Source organism: Oncorhynchus nerka, linkage group LG12 (genome assembly GCF_034236695.1).
Source record: "Oncorhynchus nerka isolate Pitt River linkage group LG12, Oner_Uvic_2.0, whole genome shotgun sequence".
In the NCBI taxonomy this organism is placed as follows: domain Eukaryota; kingdom Metazoa; phylum Chordata; class Actinopteri; order Salmoniformes; family Salmonidae; genus Oncorhynchus; species Oncorhynchus nerka.
This window is the reverse complement of record NC_088407.1, coordinates 48,959,673-48,979,031: the sequence shown is the minus strand read 5'-3', so window position 1 is coordinate 48,979,031 and position 19,359 is coordinate 48,959,673. Positions and strand designations below refer to the sequence as shown.

General features: G+C 40.3%; 1 protein-coding gene across 1 annotated transcript; it reads right to left on the bottom strand.

Moving 5' to 3' along the window:
- Positions 1 to 13,631: 13,631 nt before the first annotated feature.
- On the bottom strand, positions 13,632 to 18,517 carry LOC115138933 (5-hydroxytryptamine receptor 1B-like; the record flags this gene model as incomplete). Its single annotated transcript, XM_029676113.2, has 2 exons — positions 13,632 to 14,623; positions 18,484 to 18,517. Coding segments are annotated over 2 exons (1,026 nt in total), but the record flags the coding sequence as incomplete, so codon positions are not given.
- Positions 18,518 to 19,359: the final 842 nt, after the last annotated feature.

Below are 19,359 nucleotides of genomic sequence, written 5' to 3'. Positions count from 1 at the left end.
TTGAACTCTTATTATGGTGGTGATTTGTCGAAATTACAATCATGGTCTTGAATTGGACTCTTTTCTGCCTTGTCCCCCTCCCGGTCTCGGTGTTGACTTGGTCTCTATTTGCTCCGGTCCTGGTCTTGAATCAGTCACGCTTTAGGTGGTCTCAAACACAACACTGGCACAGTTGAACTAAGCTCATGAGGCATTACTAAGTTATATTCTCCAGGAATCAATGGGTATATATCATTAATTTCTGCATGCAAAAATGGATGTAGCAACTAAGGATTCCAGCTTTAATCAACAATGCATCTCCAATGAAGTATGTATGTAATTCCACATATCTTCATATAAAGTATGACAATTTTTCACACACACTATGGTAATGATGGTAATGAATGAAAGCAGCACTATCAATATGCTATTTGGAAGATAGCAAATAGAGTATAACCTTGTTTAATTCAAATGAGTCCCCTCTCCACCTAAAGAGGGTCAACTTAAGTTTTCTCTGTGTCTAAGTCTGCTCTAATAGCTTCTGTGACATTTGTGTTATTACAGGTGGATGCCAAGGGAAGCCAGGCTTCCCCAAAAAATGTACCAACGTCTCTCTGTGCATTTTAACCTAGGACAACAAAAAATACAAGTGTGTACTGTATGAGTCATAGACAGTTTCATCAACATGAAAGAGAGGAGGATGGCATTGGCATTTCTCTATAAGTAGAAAGTGGTGGAAAAAGTACCCAATTGTCATACTTGAGTAAATGTAAAGATACCCTTAATAGAAAATGGCTCATGTAAAAGTGAAAGTCATCCACTAAAATACTACTTGAGTAAAAGTCTAACAGTATTTGGTTTTAAATATACTTAAGTACCAACACAGACATTACTTACAAACTAAAATAAACATTTGTGTTTTGTAAGGGATGTTCTCTTGATTAGTGTGTGAAATTGACCATTTTCCTGTCCTGCTAAACATTCGAAATGTAAAAAGTACATTATTTTCTTAAAGAACGTTGTGGAGTAAAAGTAAAAAGTTGCCCAAAATATAAATAGTAAAGTAAAGTACAGAGACTCCAAAAAGTAGTACTTTAAAGTATTTTAACTTAAGTACTTTACACCACTGCAAGTAAGGTGAGTCAACATGTTGTTTAAACTACACACACACAAATCAGAACCATGGGCAGCCACATCATATTTAGCTTATGTTGATTGGACTAAATAGTTTTTGGTATCTCTTCGATGTCACTGTAAGATTAGGTGATTTGATGAAGTTGAAATGTTGAAGTTGAAATGGTGCTGGAATAGTGGAGGAAGCTCCCGTTTTCTTTGCGACTTGTGGCAACTCTCTGTGGTTCTAAATCAACATTTCGGAAACATTAACTTGCTTGATCATGCTGTAGGTCTTGTAACTGTTTGTTACATGCTTTGTGGTCTTCCTCGGACAGAGGTTGCTTTCCGGTTTTGTGATGAAACTAATGTGTGGTTGAATGTATTCTGCCAATGTCTTCTCATTGTCTCTGCCTTAGGCCTATGTATCACAGTCACAAGGCAAATGAACTAACATTAAAGAGCAAACAACACAATTATCACAACACACAGGTTGTAATATGGCTTTTTAGCACCGCTATTGTTTAATGCCACCGCTTGAAATGAGAGCATTACAACCGTGCAAGACAGGCTCCTGGGTTAAGACGGTTCGTCAGGTTTGATGTCAAAAGGTTAATGGACATATGTAAATCATCACCGATGTGGAGAAAATGCTCGTTTAAATTCCTCATGGTTCTCAATAGCTAGGTTTCCATGTAATTGGTGACAGATTATCATGCGAATATTCTGAAATCCGCATAAAAACAATATGAGAACTTTCCCACCGGAGATGGGTTTCCATCAAATTGACTTGTTGCAGATAAAAGACTGTCCGTGATGACGTAGCGCACATAAGAATACATTAAATTACATTAAATTCCCATGTACCGAATAAAAAATGCAAGTTAAATGAGTTTTCATGCATTTTTAACTCTAATTATGTTTTTCTCACAAAATGTTTTGCATTCTATAGCTAGTGTGCCCACTCGGGTATTGGCACGTGCGGTGTAGACATCAGCGCGTACATACAAGCGTGCGCTGTTTAGCTAGAGTCCACATAAACCTACATGATGAGATTATTATGGACTAAAGAGCGAGATTGTTTTAATTGTTAAACGGCAGCCAAGGATCGATGATCATGTCAGCAGAATTATTGGAAAGGAGCATCAAGCTGTCACCTCCTTGTGAAGTTCATCATCATTTATTGAATCTGTCGCCTAACATACTGCGTGCTTTCCTTATGTGTTGTAGTGGGAGGACCACAAAACATGTCATTGTGTGACTCCAAATTTGCTTTGATATGATGGTTATTATATAAAAATGTGCAAATAGTAGTATTTCCATGACATTTCTCCAGTAATTAACCCAGGGACAAACCCCCCCTTATCCCGGACGACGCTGGGCCTATTGTGCGCCACCCTATGGGATGACCGGGCACGAACCCGGATAGCACCGCAATGCAGTGCCTTAGACCACTGCGCCACTCGGGAGGCCCTGTCTTGACATTTTTTTTATCTGATGTATGAATAGGTTGGCTGGAAAGCTGGTGAGTGATCCAAAATATCATCATGGTCTAATTGTGTTTGGGGTTTCTTCAATGTTGTGCTGTGTGTGATGAGGCTGGATCCAAACTGCTGAGCTGTGCAGTGTCAGTGTGTGAACCAGCATTGAACATGGAAGGGCACTCAATATGTCGACCAGCTGCATTTCAAATCTAAACCACAGCCCCACCGACTGCCTCATATCACATTTATCAGAATTAAAGTGAGACATTCATGCCGGAGAGTGTAGGCTATACATGATGTCAGCTACCTAAAAATGGGCAATTTTCTGACATTTTCAGTTGAAAAATAAACTGTAGAATAATCTGATTGAGGAGTGAGGAGAAAAGTCTGCTTCACTTCCTCAATGTGAACATTGAGAGCTTGGGGAGGTTTGTGGGCTCAACCATCCATGATTCTTTTCGTATTTCATTGGTCAGGCTATAATACTGTATAATACCACATAATTGAAACATTGTTAACAAGGTGATTCAAAATACAAAAGATTATTGAAGATTTCTTATATGCTATATTAAGATACCAACAGAGCACAGAGATAATAATCATCCTAAAGATGTAGCTGTGCACGGCCTACAATATATGCATGTCATCTTTTCAAGGGAATGAAAGGGTCGGGTTTCACAGTTCTCGTAGGCTTTGATTCATGTCTAAGCACCCTATCCATATTTATCACCATCAGGAGCTTATGAAAGGGTCATTTGAATTAATTAGGGTCATTTTCCATCTGCTTGTAGTTGACTGAGGGGGCACAAAGTACGTGAGGATGCTTGACTGGGTATTTAGCATTTTTTCAACACCTGGAATAGCCTTTTCTTGCAAACAAGAGCCATAATCATTATTCTTAATTCTATGTCAAAAATATGTTTATTTTTCCTCCTGACTTGTGTGTTTGTTTTTTTTAAGACACTAAATATGCTTCTCTGCATCTCTCCTAAAAATCTTATTCAGTACATTTAGTAATTGCATGCTTTTCTAAAGTCTCCCAACCTTGCCAGCAGGCATGCCAGCTAAGATAGTTAGACTAGCTAGCTACTCTAACTCAATTGATAGACTGAAATGGCGTCTTGGTAGATAGTTATGAGGTTGTTGAGAGTAGGAACCTATCTGGGCTAAAGCCAAGTTCATAAAATTGCTAAGTGACTAGTAGTATTACAGAGAAACAACAACAAAAAATGTCAAATTCTAATAGTTATTATTATTATTATTAAACAGGACAAATCTGAGGTGGCATGACACCTCTGAATGAGAAAGAAAGTCTGAAAGGACACCAGGAGTCCATTTGTCACTATTTGGTTGAGAAAGAAACACAATTTGCCATAATATGAGTTTTTTTGCGTGCGTTTTCTGGTTTCTCCTGGGTAGAAAATGGGAAAGGAATAAGCCCATTATTGGAGTCTCACGAGCATCAAGCCCTGCTATTGATGCTGTGTAATAGATGTGCTATTCCCTTGCGAGATCAAAGCAATTGATTACTCATGCGGTTTATGTGACTGAACGGGGTCCCGAACAAGTCACACATATTTTGATGTCCTACGAATCACTCCATAGAACATTATGTCTAGAACATTGTTTTGTTGTAATGCCTTTCATGTGATATACTTTATGTTGTCATGCTTTTGTTATTGCCATTTAGAGATTGCATGACAAGTATAATTTTTTAGAGAGAGAAACCACATTATTAACCCCGTATTCCCTGCATTAATGTCATGCCTAAATGATTTGCTAGTTTTAGTCACGGTCAATCATGGTTATTAGAGGCACAAGTTAATTTGGTGACAACAATCAGGAGCTTCGCAAGGCCATTGTGGGCTGATGATTGCCTAAGCCTCAGAGGACAAAGAGGGTGAATTGATAAACTGTTGCTAAAGCTGCATACAAGATGATAATATTTTATGGCTTAATTTCAACCTCGTCTTCATTGATCATTCTACTGTAACCTTCATGCAAGTTACTAGTTTTCTATTGAAGCGCTGAAGCAGAACACTGAGCTATAGAACATAAATGATAACATATAATTAGCTGTATTGCATTAGTTCCCAATAACAAGGTGATGTATGTGTTGCTTTGTAAAATACATTTGCATGTGTAAGTATAACATACCGTATCTTTATACCTTCCATCTTACTCACTTGACAACAAGAATATTGCATCAGCGCTTCAGCCAATGCTTTCTAGGTCAACCATGTCCTTCAGGTTTCATTATCCCTAGTCGGTATTATGAGCCTTGTGCCAAGCAATGTTATAATTTGGTTGAATTAATATTCACTCTGAATATATTCTTAGGGTGTAAAATGGATTAACATGGGTTTCCATACACAAGTTTGCTGGTTCGAATCCCTCCCCAAACTTAAACAGTATATTTTCTTGCCTGAACTTAACTAATCAAATTTGTTTCTGTCCTCGAGTCAGAGCTGCCCTTAAGAGGAATGAGGGAAACTCCTTTCTGTAGTGTTTCAGGGGATTGAGTTGAAACATGAATGAAGACTCGACTGCAGAAGAGAACATTTGTCTTTCTGGCTTGAAAAACCTTGGCCTCAGGCCTTGTAAGTCATCCTATTCATGGCACCTTGGCAGTACATAGATGATCCTGGTTTTACTGCCCAGAGACTCCTCGATTTGAACAGTTGTGACCCACTCCTGTTGATGTCACTGCCAACTCAGCAGAAACATTTGATATTTCTCAAGGGCACACTACATATTGAATGGCACATCATTATAATGTTAGCCCACAGTTAGCCCAAACCAACATTGTATTGGCAGACAACATGCCCATTTGGTCAACCTGAAATCATTACAACCCACATAATGTAGATCCATATTGAATTTCCCATTGACAGCGTGAACCCTATAGGAAAACATTTGCATTGAACCATAAGGGGACATATTTGCAATCAGAGCTTATCATTGCAGGACACATTCATCAGTCATGCATGATGAATCCGGTGAAAATCCATGAGTGCTGTGCTGTGTTGCTCTGCTGTTTTTGGCTATTGGTGCATGACAGATGAAGGACCAGTGGTGCACATCCTCTGACAGTGGTGCAGGTCTGCGCTGTGGCAGCTCAGGTGTTTGGTAGACGCGTGAGGTCAGAGGTCAAAGTGTGTGTGCGTGCGTGTATGTGCATGTATTCACACCTCGATCACAGCTGATCTCATTATGCATGTGCTGTAATAAAACCTGCAAAGAGGTGGGGTAGCTTGTGATGGATAACTAATGTCAAGCAATTATATGTTTAGGGCTCTATTAAATCAGCGTTACAGATTCTGCGATATTAATGTAAAGGCAGTTTCAGAGTGAGCCAATATATGCAGCGTTTATCATGAATGTAGTCTCCCCTAAAGTTGGAACATTACCTTTAAATTTCCATCACGCTGTAAAGCTGAACCTCTGCAATGCAGATTGAATAGAGCCCTTGGTCTTCAGAACAGGTTACTATATTTCCAAATAAAGATTTCAACTTCTTCCACCAGTCCTACAGCAATTTTTATATAATGGATTGAAATCATACATGGAGTTAGTTGATTAATACTGGTAGTTGCTTCTCTTGGTCTTTTCTTGAGTACATTTCTTTGTACCATTTTCCATTATTTTAGCATCATGCTTTATTCATGCTTGTGGGCTCCGTGATGCCACAAGGGGGTGTGCAACCTACTTTGTCCCACACATTGACATAATAGTAACTGACATACAGTATTATGGGTCCCTCATCACCAATGACAGTGATCAACACATCAAATGATGGACTCTACACTGTAACACCATATGACACTTCATATTTGTAGATTCCATTTAACAATACATTTTACTCTCATGGAGCAGTATTTCATTGCAGAAGTTTTTATTTTACAGCATTTCCTATTGTAAAAAATGATGTCCACAAATTCACATGTATGGCAAGCCCTCGGACATGTTGTAGAACACAATGTTTCACATATCAATGCCGAGAGATGAGTTTGATATACATTGTCTGTATCTTGATAGGCTAACTTATTGTGTAATTCTCTGTATCTTGATAGGCTAACTTATTGTGTAATTCTCTGTATCTTGATAGGCTAACGTATTATGTCATTCAGGGCAGTAAATGAATTTGAAGCAGATGCTAGCCGGAACATACAGAGACATGAATACACTTAAATGTATGAACATACAGTTCAAACACCCACTCATACACTGTTAAATACTGCATGTTTGTTCAGTAAAAGTGAAGGTATTCATCAGCTGTTATGTCTATTGGATAAATATCACCCACAATAAAAACCAGTCTGGGTCTGTGTTTGACATTCAGGTTGTATGAATCCTGGCCTTCTCTCTTGAAACCCCGATAAAAGGTTTCCACACCCAGTTAAGAATTTAACTTTGTGACTATCCCAGGGATTCTGCTTTTACAGGCACATTTAACATTTCTAGAGAAAATTGGTCATTGTGTAGCTCAAAGACTTGTTCATGATCCAGGTGGTTGAGAAATGTTTAATCGGTTTTCTATAACAGGCTAATAGTGAACCAAAACAGTTTGACCATAATTTAATTCTGCACTGTAAAAAAAAATGTAGTTGTTTAAACTAAATATTGTTAAGTAAACTGATTCCACAGCCTTTTTAAGTTTACTCAACTTTTCGATTAAAAAAGCTACCAGCACTTAACATTTTTATTTGGCCCAAACTTAGCAACAACTGGCGAAAACTTTAAGTTTTAATTAAGTCAACTTACAATTACGTGCTTGCTCAACTTGTCTCAAATGTTCATTCAACTAGAAATTATTATTTGGGCATAATCACAAAAAAAGTCTGTGGAACAAGTTACACACATAATGCTTTTGGCATAAATGTTTTCAACGTGCATACAGTGTTATTCGGAAAGTATTCACACCCCTTCTCTTTTTCCACATTTTGTTACGTTACAGCCTTATTCTAAAATGGATTAAATTGTTATTGTTTTTTTATCATCAATCTACACACAATACCCCATAATGACGAAGCAAAAACAGGTTTAGTCAATTTGACAAATTTATAAAAATTAAACAACACAAATACCACATTTACATAAGTATTCAGACCCTTTACTCAGTACTTTGTTGAAGCAGCTTTGGCAGCGATTACAGCCTTGAGTCTTCTTGGATATGATGTTACAAGCTTGGCACACCTGTATTTGGGATGTTATTCCCATTCTTCTCTGCAGATCCTCTCAAGCTCTGTCAGGTTGGATGGGGAGCGTCCCTGCACAGTTATTTGCAGGTCTCTCCAGAGATGTTTGATCGGGTTCAAGTCCGGGCTCTGGCTGGGCCACTCAACGACATTCAGAGACTTGTCCCAAAGCCACTCCTTCATTGTCTTGACTGTGTGCTTTGGGTCGTTGTCCTGTTGGAAGGTGAACCTTCTCCCCAGTCTGAGGTCCTGAGCGCTCTGGAGCAGGTTTTCATCAAGGATCTCTCTGTACTTTGCTCCGTTCATCTTTCCCTCGATCCTGACTAGTCACTGCCACATGCTTCACCATAGGGATGGTGACAGATTTCCTCCAGATGTGACACTTGGCATTCAGGCCAAAAAGTTCAATCTTGGTTTCATCCGACCAGGGAATCTTGTTTCTTATGGTCTGAGAGTCTTTAGGAAAAATCCAAGCGGGCTGTCATGTGCCTTTTACTGAGAAGTGGCTTTCGTCTAGCCGCTCTACCATAAAGGCCTGATTGGTGGAGTGCTGCATAGATGGTTGTCCTTCTGGAAGGTTCTCTCATCTCCACAGAGGAACTCTGGAGCTCTGTCAGAGTGACCATCGGGCTGTTGGTCACATCCCTGACCAATGCCCTTCTCTCCCGATTGCTCAGTTTGGCCAGGCAGCCAGCTCTAGGAAGAGTCTTGTTGGTTCCAAACTCCTCCCATTTAAGAATGATGGAGGCCACTGTGTTCTTGGGGACCTTCAATGCTGCAGACATTTTTTGGTAACTTTCCCCAGATCTGTGCCTCGACACAATCTTGTCTCGAGCTCTACGGACAATTCCCAGCAACCTCATGGCTTGGATTTTGCTCTGACATGCACTGTCAACTATGGGACCATAAATAGAGAGGTGTGTGGCTTTCCAAACCATGTTCAATCAATTGAATTTACTACAGATGGACTCCAATCAAGTTGTAGAAACATTTCAAGGATGATCAATGGAAACAGGATGCACCTGAGCTCAATTTCGAGTCTCATAGCAAAGGGTCTGAATACTTATGCAAATAAGGTATTTTTGTTTTTTATTTGTAATAAATTTGCTACCATTTCTAAAAAAACTGTTTTCGGCTTGTCATTATCTGGTATTGTGTGTAGATTGATGAGGAAAAAACTATTTAATCCATTTTAGAATAAGGCTTGTAACGTAGCAAAATGTGGAAAAAGTGAAGGGGTCTGGATACTTTACAGTAATTATTTTTCAACATGTTCTCGCCTTGAATTTCAAGTCACAATCTCTTGGTTCATGGCATACCGCACTTCCTGCTACGCCACCATGTCTGTGTCAATGACTGATTTCACACATTGTACTTCAAAGTAAATCCCAGCTCTGTTGAAAGTACATTCCAGTAAAACTATTATATTTATCATAGTTATTAAAGAGTAACATTAAAACAGTAATATGCTCCACCAACATCAGGGAACAATACAGAAAACCCTACAATTGCTGAAATAAGTAAATCACATAAATGATAAGAGAACAGTCCGATTAACTGATGATTGACACAGATATGGTGATGTAGACGGGCGATTGGAATGCTTTGAACCCGAAAAGTTGTGAGTTCAAATCCCAGGTGAGGACATGTTCCAGTTAAATAATAACTACTGTAAAAATGAACATGCACAATGTCACCTGTGTTAAATATGAACACTATCGGTCAAAAGTTTTAGAACACCTACTCATTCAAGGGTTTTTCTTTATTCGTACTATTTTCTACATTGTAGAGTAATAGTGAAGACAGGAAAACTATGAAATAACACATATGGAATCATGTAGTAACCAAAAGGGTGTTAAAGAAAACTAAATATATTTGAGATTTGAGATTCTTCAAATAGCCACATTTTGCCTTGATGACAGCTTTGCACACTCTTGGCATTCTCTCAACCAGCTTCATGAGGTAGTCACCTGGGATGCATTTCAATTAACAGGTGTGCCTTTTTAAAAGTTCATTTGTGGAATTTCTTTCCTTCTTAATGCATAAGAGCCAATCAGTTGTGTTGTGACTAGGTAGGGGTGTTCAACAGAAGAGCCATGTTTGGTAAAAGACTAAGTCCATATTATGGCAAGAGCCGCTCAAATAAGCAAAGAGAAATGACAGTCCATCATTACTTTAAGACATGAAGGTCAGTCAATACGGAAATTTCTAAAGCTTTAAAAGTGTCTTCAAGAGCAGTTGCAAAAACCATCAATCTCTATGATAAAACTGGCTCCCATGAGGACCACCACGGGAATGGAAGACCGAGTTAGCTCTGCTGCATAGGATACAGTGACTTGCGAAAGTATTCACCCCCCTTGGCATTTTTCATATTTTGTTGCCTTACAACCTGGAATTAAAATTGATTATTTTGGGGGCTTTGTATTATTTGATTTACACAACATGCCTACCACTTTGAATATGCAGAATATGTTTTATTGTGAAACAAACAAGAAATAAGACCCAATTTTTTCAAACTTGAGCATGCATAACTATTCACCCCCCAAAGTGAATACGTTGTAGAGCCACGTTTTGCAGCAATTACGGCTGCAAGTCTCTTGGGGTATGTCTCTATAAGCTTGGCACATCACAGCAATCTTTAAGTCATACCACAGATTCTCAATTGGATTGAGGTCTGGGCATTGACTAGGACATTCCATGACATTTAAATGTTTCCCCTTAAACCACTCGAGTGTTGCTTTAGCAGTATGCTTAGGGTCATTGTCCTCCTGGAAGGTGAACCTCCGTCCCAGTCTCAAATCTCTGGAAAACTGAAACAGGTTTCCCTCAAGACTTTCCTTGTATTTAGTGCCATCCATCATTCCTTCAATTCTGACCAGTTTCAAAGTCCCTGCCGATGAAAAACATCCCCACAGATTGATGCTGCCACCACCATGCTTCACTGTGGGGATGGTGTTCTCGGGGTGATGAGAGGTGTTGGGTTTGCGCCAGGCATAGCGTTTTCCTTCCCACATGCCTTTTGGCAAACACCAAACGCGTTTGCCCAGCTCTGTGGAGTGTATGACTTAAAGTGGTCCTATGGACAGATACTCCAATCTCCGCTGTGGAGCTTTGCAGCTCCTTCAGGGTTATTTTTGGTCTCGTTGCTGCCTCTCTGAATAATGCCCTCCTTGTCTGGTCTGTAAGTTTTGGTGGGCGGCTCACTCTTGGCAGGTTTGTTGTGGTGCCATATTCTTTCTTTTTTTATATTGGATTTTAATGGTGCTCCGTGGGATGTTCAAAGTTTCTGATATTCTTTTATAACCCAACCCTGATCTGTACTTCTCCACAAATTTGTCCCTGACCTGTTTCGAGAGCTCCTTGGTCTTCATGGTGCCGCTTGCTTGGTGGTGCCCCTTGCTTAGTGGTGTTGCAGACTCTGGGGCCTTTCAGAACAGGTGTATATATACTGAGATCATGTGACAATTTGATTGCACACAGGTGGACTTTATTTAACTAATTATGTGACTTCTGAAGGTAAATGGTTGCACCAGATCTTATTTGGGGTCTTCATAGCAAAAGGTGTGAATACATATCCACGCACCACTTTTTTATTTTTTTATTTCACAGTTATTTTTTAAATTTCACTTCACTAATTTGGACAATTTTGTGTATGTCCATTACATGAAATACAAATACAAATAAATTTCAATGACAGGTTGTAATGCAACAAAATAGGAAAAACGCCAAGGGGGATGAATAGTTTTACAAGGCACTGTAAGTTCATTAGAGATACCAGCCTCAGAAATTGCAGCCCAAATCAATTCTTAAGAGAGTTCAACAGACACATCTCAACATCAACTGTTCAGAGGAGACTGTGAATCAGGCCTTCGTGGTGGAATTGCTGCAAATAAACCACTACTAAAGGACACCAATAATAAGAAGAGACTTGCTTGTGCCAAGAAGCACGAGCAATAGACATGAGACCAGTGGAAATGTGTCCTTTGGTCTGGAGTCCAAATTGGAGATTTTTGGTTCCAACCACTGTCTTTGTGAGACGCGGTGTGGGTGAACGGATGATCTCTGTATGTGTATTTCCCACCGTAAAGCATGGAGCAGGAGGTGTGATGGTATGGGGGTGCTTAGAATTTAAGGCACACTTATCCAGCATGGCTACCACAGCGTTCTGCAGCTATACGCCATCCCATTTGGTTGGCGCTTAGTAGGACTATCATTTGTTTTTCAACAGGACAATGACCCACCACACCTCAAGGCTGTGTAAGGGCTATTTGACCAAGAAGGAGAGTGATGGAGCGTTGACCTGGCCTCTACAATCTCCCGACCTCAACCTGAGATGTTTTGGGATGAGTCGGACCTCAGAGTGAAGGAAAAGCAGCCAACAAGTGCTCAGCATATGTGGAAACTCCTTCAAGACTGTTGTAAAAGCATTCCAGGTGAAGCTGGTTGAGAGAATGCCAAGTGTGCAAAGCTGTCATCAAGGCAAAGGGTGGCTATTTGCAGAATCTCAAATATAAAATATATTTTGATTTATTTAACACTTCTTTGGTTACTACATGATTCCATATTTGTTATTTCATAGTTTTGATTGCATTACTATTATTTTGCAATGTAGAAAATAGTAAAAATAAAGAAAAGCCCTTGAATGAGTCGGTGTTCTAAAACTTTTGACCAGTAGTGTATGTTGAAAATGTTGTATGTTAAAAGCAATGTTTGTGTCTTTAAACAGTTACACAGACTTTTTTAGTTAAGATGCCCAAGTAATAGTTGTTTGAACATATGAGACAAGTTGAACAAACACATCATTTGATGTTTACTGATTTTTTTTCTAAAGTTGGCGCTAGGTTTGGGCCAACTAAACATTTTAAGTTCAGTTAACACTTTAACCGAAAAGGCTAGTAAACTAAAATAGGCTGTGGAACCAGTTACTTAATAATAATTAGTTGAAACAACTGTATATATTTTTTACGGCGTGTCCATCAACTATAAATAGAATAGAGTAAGATCCTTATCTCCGTGTAACAGTTTCACAATGAAAAAGAAACGTACATTCTGTACACACTAGTGTATGCAAAACAAAAACATTTAAAAAACACATCATCATGTTAGGAAATAATCGCATCAAATAAATTAGATTATTGATATGATTGGGCAAAAACTGGTTGAATCAACTTTGTGTCAATGTCATTTCAACCCCCAAAAATATGTTAGATGGCGTCGAATCAACATGGAAAACTGATTGGATTTGCAAAAAGTCCTCAACGTAGGGGCATTATGCATTCCCCCCCCCCCCCAATTGTTAACCTAAATCCAATGTTTTGTTGATATCATGTTGAATTCACGGTAGTTGACAACTCAACCAATGTAAATCCAAACTAGACGCTTAACTGACGTCTGTGCACAGTGGATAATGTCATAGCCAGCCAATGTACAGAAGTAATGGTTTCAGTCGAGTCTGGTTTGGATAGCTCTTACTAATGATGCAGCGGATCTGAAATGCAACCGTCAGTCGCGAAGGGAATAACGCGCAATGCGCCGCGAGCCACCATAATCCCCAAATGGGAGCCCTTGCGAAACACAAATAACAAATCAGTTGTATTCATAATTTATTATAATCGTCTTAAGTATATATGACATATTAAACCTGAATTTGAGTATTGCGCAACGTTAGCTACTGTGTAAAAAGTGTGTGTCCTATACGGTGTCCCCATAATACCATCATTACATAAAGATTTATCGTGCCCTAAATTGCATCATATGAATGCATTTACACATATAACACCACACAGGGGTATCTGTATTGTATGCTGTATTGTATAGAGCAATAATGCAAACAAAATAGGACATGGAAGACATACGTTCAGGATATGCAAAATCTGAAGCGTAAGAGTTTATGGAAAGCTTTTTTAAAGTCATCATTGGACATGGTATATATAATTGGATTGATTAACGAGTTGAGATAACCAAGCCAGGTGAAAAAGTCAAACATCTCGGGGTAAAAACAAGTTTCACAGGCGGCCACCACCAGGGTGTATATGAAAAAGGGCAACCAGCATATAATGTATGCGCCTAATATTATTCCCAATGTTTTGGTCGCTTTCCTCTCTCTAGCAGCTGAGATCTTTTTCTTCTCCAAAAGTGCGTCGGACACGGTTACTTTCACATGGTTCTTACTTGCCAAGGACCCCGTGTCACTGAAGTGGGTATCGTGTATTTTACACTGAGAAGATGATGTCGATGCCACAGATCCAGGGGAGTTGGTGATCAGGTGCGCTGAAGTGAGTCTTTTCCCTACCTTTCTGGGTGACTGTTTCAAAATGATCTTACGTGCTTCTAAGTATATCCTTCCATAAAGCACAATAAGCAACAGAGTAGGGATGTAGAATGCTCCAAACGTGGAGTAAATAGTGTAGAAAATGTGATCCGTATTGACATTGCATTCAGTTAACTCCTCAGCTTTAACCTGGCGCCAGAAAAGCGGGGGCAGGGAGATGGAGATAGCGATGACCCAGGCGGTCACGATCATTCCCGCAGCGCGCGCTGGCGTGCGCTTTTTGGAGTACTCAACGGCGTCTGTTATTGCCCAGTATCGATCCAAAGCGATTACGCATAAGTGAAGGATAGAAGCAGTGCAACATGTTATATCTGAGGATAACCAAATGTCACATGTAACTTGTCCCAAAGTCCAGGTGTGACTCACCGTGTACAGGACGCATATTGGCATCACCAAAATGGACACCAAGAGGTCGGTGACAGCTAGAGACGCTATGAGAAAGTTTGCTGGAGTGTGCAGTTTCTTAGACTGATAAATCGTTGCAATGACAAATGCGTTGGATAAAGTAGTAGCGAGCGTGACAACGAAGAGAATCACTGCCAACCCGGTTTGATAAGCCAAACTCTCATCATTTTCATCAAGCTCTGGAGATTCTGTCCCATTGGTATCGTTTGTGATATTCATCATTTGTCCATATAATGCAGGCTGGAGTTGACTTGAGCGCTCCATCCCCTTAGTCGTTTTTCTCCATCACTGATTGATTCCTCATTTTGAAACAGTGTGGTCAGTCCAAAGAGAAGGGATATTCTTCTTATGTTGCCAAGTCTCTAACATCCATTTTTTCTTAATACATTTCAATCAATCTAGTAAAGTATTTTGGGACAGGAAAACATTGTTGTCCGTTTCTTCTTCATTTTTTTTTCATTGCAGAAGCGACCCTATTATAATTGTTGATGTAAAAAAAAAAAAAAAAAGGATTTTGAAGTAAAGATCCATTATGTTCTCTGGAAAATGTATACCAACGTCTGTCCTCAACTGTTTTAACAGTTTAGCTATCTAAACAAAATAAATAGTATGTATATAGAAAGTTTATCAAAATAAACATTGAGACTGATGAAAGACCAATGACTTGCAGCCATTTGACAAATGTTGCAACTGCAAGCTTACCATTTGCATTGTAATCCTTGTCTCCTGGAGTTGTCTTACAGGCTGCTTCAGTTGAATGGTGAGGAGACCTCCACTCTTAGTTTTATACAGCTGCTGCCGCCTGCCTCTGACAGCAAACATTAACATGCAGCATTGATCACAGGGATCCTTCTGGAGAGGTGAGCACATCTCCACTGGGTCATAGTGCCCTGCTATTTCTACCTGTCACCATGAGTCATGTATTTGCCCTTTATCATTAATACCCATGTTTACTAGACCTATATTGAACTTGAACAACACATAAACGATACACTACTAGAAATAAAACAATTTCAACATAGAATAGATCCATCGCTTCCTACATCTGTCAAATCATTGGCCACTCATGGTCTGAGTAAATACATTACCAGAGGCATTGTATACCTTTACTGCATTTAGACAATAGGCCTACATATCACATCAAATCGTTAATTTAATTTCCAACACATATAGTAGGCTACAATGTTCTTAAACATCATAAAAGTCAACTCCAGCCAACTTCTGCATTATATGGACAAATGATGAATATCACAAACGATACCAATGTGAAGATTGCTGGGAGGTAGTCTGCAGGGGGCTATGCACCCCATCAAGAAGTTGGAGAATTTAGCATTTTCCAAACACCTGAAACAGCTTTTCCTTCAATCTAGAGCCATAATCATTATGCTTAATTCTATGTTAAAAATATATATATATGTATTTTTCTGCATACAGTATCCAAGCATACCTTTTCAGCTGTCTGCATACTCCTGACTGGTGTTTTTTATTCTAAAGAAACTAAATATGCTTCTCTTCATCTCTGCTTAAATCTGGGTAAAATACCAACATGCACATGTTTGTGAGAGTATCATCTTTCCATAGAGTGGTCATACTTGTTTGTAGAACGTTCGGACGCTACAGACGTTTTGTGAGAAGACCGATTTTCGGGATTTTATCCTGGTCTGACAGACACCGCTGTAGATCGACCACCTTCCACTGAGATGCGAAAGGTCGACATTGGCGGATGCTGTGAATGAGGACAGTTATCTCTGGCTTAAACAGAAGGATTTTGATGAGGATTTCTTTATTATGCAAAGTACATTTCCGTGGGTCGCGGAAATCAACTTTAGGGCGTTTTAAAGAAACTAAATATGCTTCTCTGCATCTCTGCTCCAATCTGGATAAAATATTGAAAGGAATGTGAGTTTTATTCAGTACATTTGGTAAATGCTTGCTTTTCTAAAGTATTTTCTAGACAAGCTAGCTACTTTGACTTTATTGATAGTTAGTTATGAGGTTGGAAGATTAGGAACCTATCTTGGCTAGCTAAAGCCAACTTCATAAAATTGCTAGGTGGCTGGTAGTGTCTTGGTCAGTTTCTCCATAATTCAAAAGTTTCGGTGTAATAACAATGTTCATGCTGGTAATAATAAACATGCCCAAGGATCGCTGTGCCCTTTTGGTGTAGATACAATGGATTTATATGGCAATTTAGTTATTCGGTTTCATAATTTGCAGAGACTGAAAATGTCATGTCATGTAAAAAAAGGTCTGGAAGCAAACATTCCAGCATTATTATTTTTTATATTATATTTCTTCCAATACGATATGGACCATTGGGCCTGCAACAAATGTTTATAGTGACTTTTTTCAACTAACGTGAATTCAAAGTAAAAATCAACAACAAATGTCACTGGATTTAGGTTTAAAGTGGGGTGAATTTTTTAAAATTTTAAAATTTGTATTTTACCTTTATTTAACCAGGCAAGTCAGTTAATTAAGAACACATTCTTATTTTCAATGACAGCCTGGGAACAGTGGGTTAACTGCCTGTTAACTGCCTGTCAGATCAGGGGTTTGAACTCGCCATCTTCCGGTTACTAGTCCAACGCTCTAACCACTAAGCTACCTAGTGTTTTTGCAAATCCAAACAGTTTTCCACGTTCTTTCAACATCATCATACTGATTTTTGGGGGTTGAAATGACATGGAAAACATGTGGATTCAACAGGTTTTTGCCCAGTGGGTTATTAAGAGACATTATTGATATTTCTCACATCCCACTGCCAGTGCAGTAGACGAGGATCTGAAGATCAACTCCATCCAGCACATTTATGACCCATGAAGTATATGAACCAGTCATGAGATGAGTATGTAAACAAAGTGGCATAGTTAAAGTGGCTAGTGATACATGTATTACATAAGGATGCAGTAGATGATATAGAGTAAAGTATATACGTATACATATGAGATGAATAATGTAGGGTATGTAAACATTATATTAGGTAGCATTGTTTAAAGTGGCTAGTGATATATTTTACATCATTTCCCATCAATTCCCATTATTAAAGTGGCTGGAGTTGAGTCAGTGTGTTGGCAGCAGCCACTCAATGTTAGTGGTGGCTATTTAACAGTCTGATGGCCTTGAGATAGAAGCTGTTTTTCAGTCTCTCGGTCCCAGCTTTGATGCACCTGTACTGACCTCGCCTTCTGGATGATAGCGGGGTGAACAGGCAGTGGCTCGGGTGGTTGTTGTCCTTGATGATCTTTATGGCCTTCCTGTGACATCGGGTGGTGTAGGTGTCCTGGAGGGCAGGTAGTTTGCCCCCGGTGATGCGTTGTGCAGACCTCACTACCCTCTGGAGAGCCTTACGGTTGTGGGCGGAGCAGGTGCCGTACCAGGCGGTGATACAGCCCGACAGGATGCTCTTGATTGTGCATCTGTAGAAGTTTGTGAGTGCTTTTGGTGACAAGCCGAATTTCTTCAGCCTCCTGAGGTTGAAGAGGCACTGCTGCGTCTTCTTCACGATGATGTCTGTGTGGGTGGACCAATTCAGTTTGTCTGTGATGTGTACGCCGAGGAACTTAAAACTTACTACCCTCTCCACTACTGTTCCATCGATGTGGATAGGGGGGTGTTCCCTCTGCTGTTTCCTGAAGTCCACAATCAATCTCCTTAGTTTTGTTGACGTTGAGTGTGATGTTATTTTCCTGACACCACACTCCGAGGGCCCTCACCTCCTCCCTGTAGGCCGTCTCGTCGTTGTTGGTAATCAAGCCTACCACTGTTGTGTCGTCCGCAAACTTGATGATTGAGTTGGAGGCGTGCGTAGCCACACAGTCGTGGGTGAACAGGGAGTACAGGAGAGGGCTCAGAACGCACCCTTGTGGGGCCCCAGTGTTGAGGATCAGCGGGGTGGAGATGTTGTTGCCTACCATCACCACCTGGGGGCGGCCCGTCAGGAAGTCCAGTACCCAGTTGCACAGGGCGGGGTCGAGACCCAGGGTCTCGAGCTTGATGACGAGCTTGGAGGGCACTATGGTGTTAAATGCCGAGCTGTAGTCGATGAACAGCATTCTCACATAGGTATTCCTCTTGTCCAGATGGGTTAGGGCAGTGTGCAGTGTGGTTGAGATTGCATCGTCTGTGGACCTATTTGGGCGGTAAGCAAATTGGACTGGGTCTAGGGTGTCAGGTAGGGTGGAGGTGATATGGTCCTTGACTAGTCTCTCAAAGCACTTCATGATGACGGAAGTGAGTGCTACGGGGCGGTAGTCGTTTAGCTCAGTTACCTTAGCTTTCTTGGGAACAGGAACAATGGTGGCCCTCTTGAAGCATGTGGGAACAACAGACTGGGATAGGGATTGATTGAATATGTCCGTAAACACACCAGCCAGCTGGTCTGCGCATGCTCTGAGGGCGCGGCTGGGGATGCCGTCTGGGCCTGCAGCCTTGCGAGGGTTGACACGTTTAAATGTTTTCCTCACGTCGGCTGCAGTGAAGGAGAGTCCGCATGTTTTAGTTGCGGGCCATGTCAGTGGCACTGTATTGTCCTCAAAGCGGGCAAAAAAGTTATTTAGTCTGCCTGGGAGCAAGACATCCTGGTCCGTGACGGGGCTGGTTTTCTTTTTGTAATCCGTGATTGACTGTAGACCCTGCCACATACCTCTTGTGTCTGAGCCGTTGAATTGAGATTCTACTTTGTCTCTATACTGACGCTTAGCTTGTTTGATTGCCTTGCGGAGGGAATAGTTACACTGTTTGTATTCGGTCATGTTTCCAGTCACCTTGCCCTGATTAAAAGCAGTGGTTCGTGCTTTCAGTTTCACGCGAATGCTGCCATCAATCCACGGTTTATGGTTTGGGAATG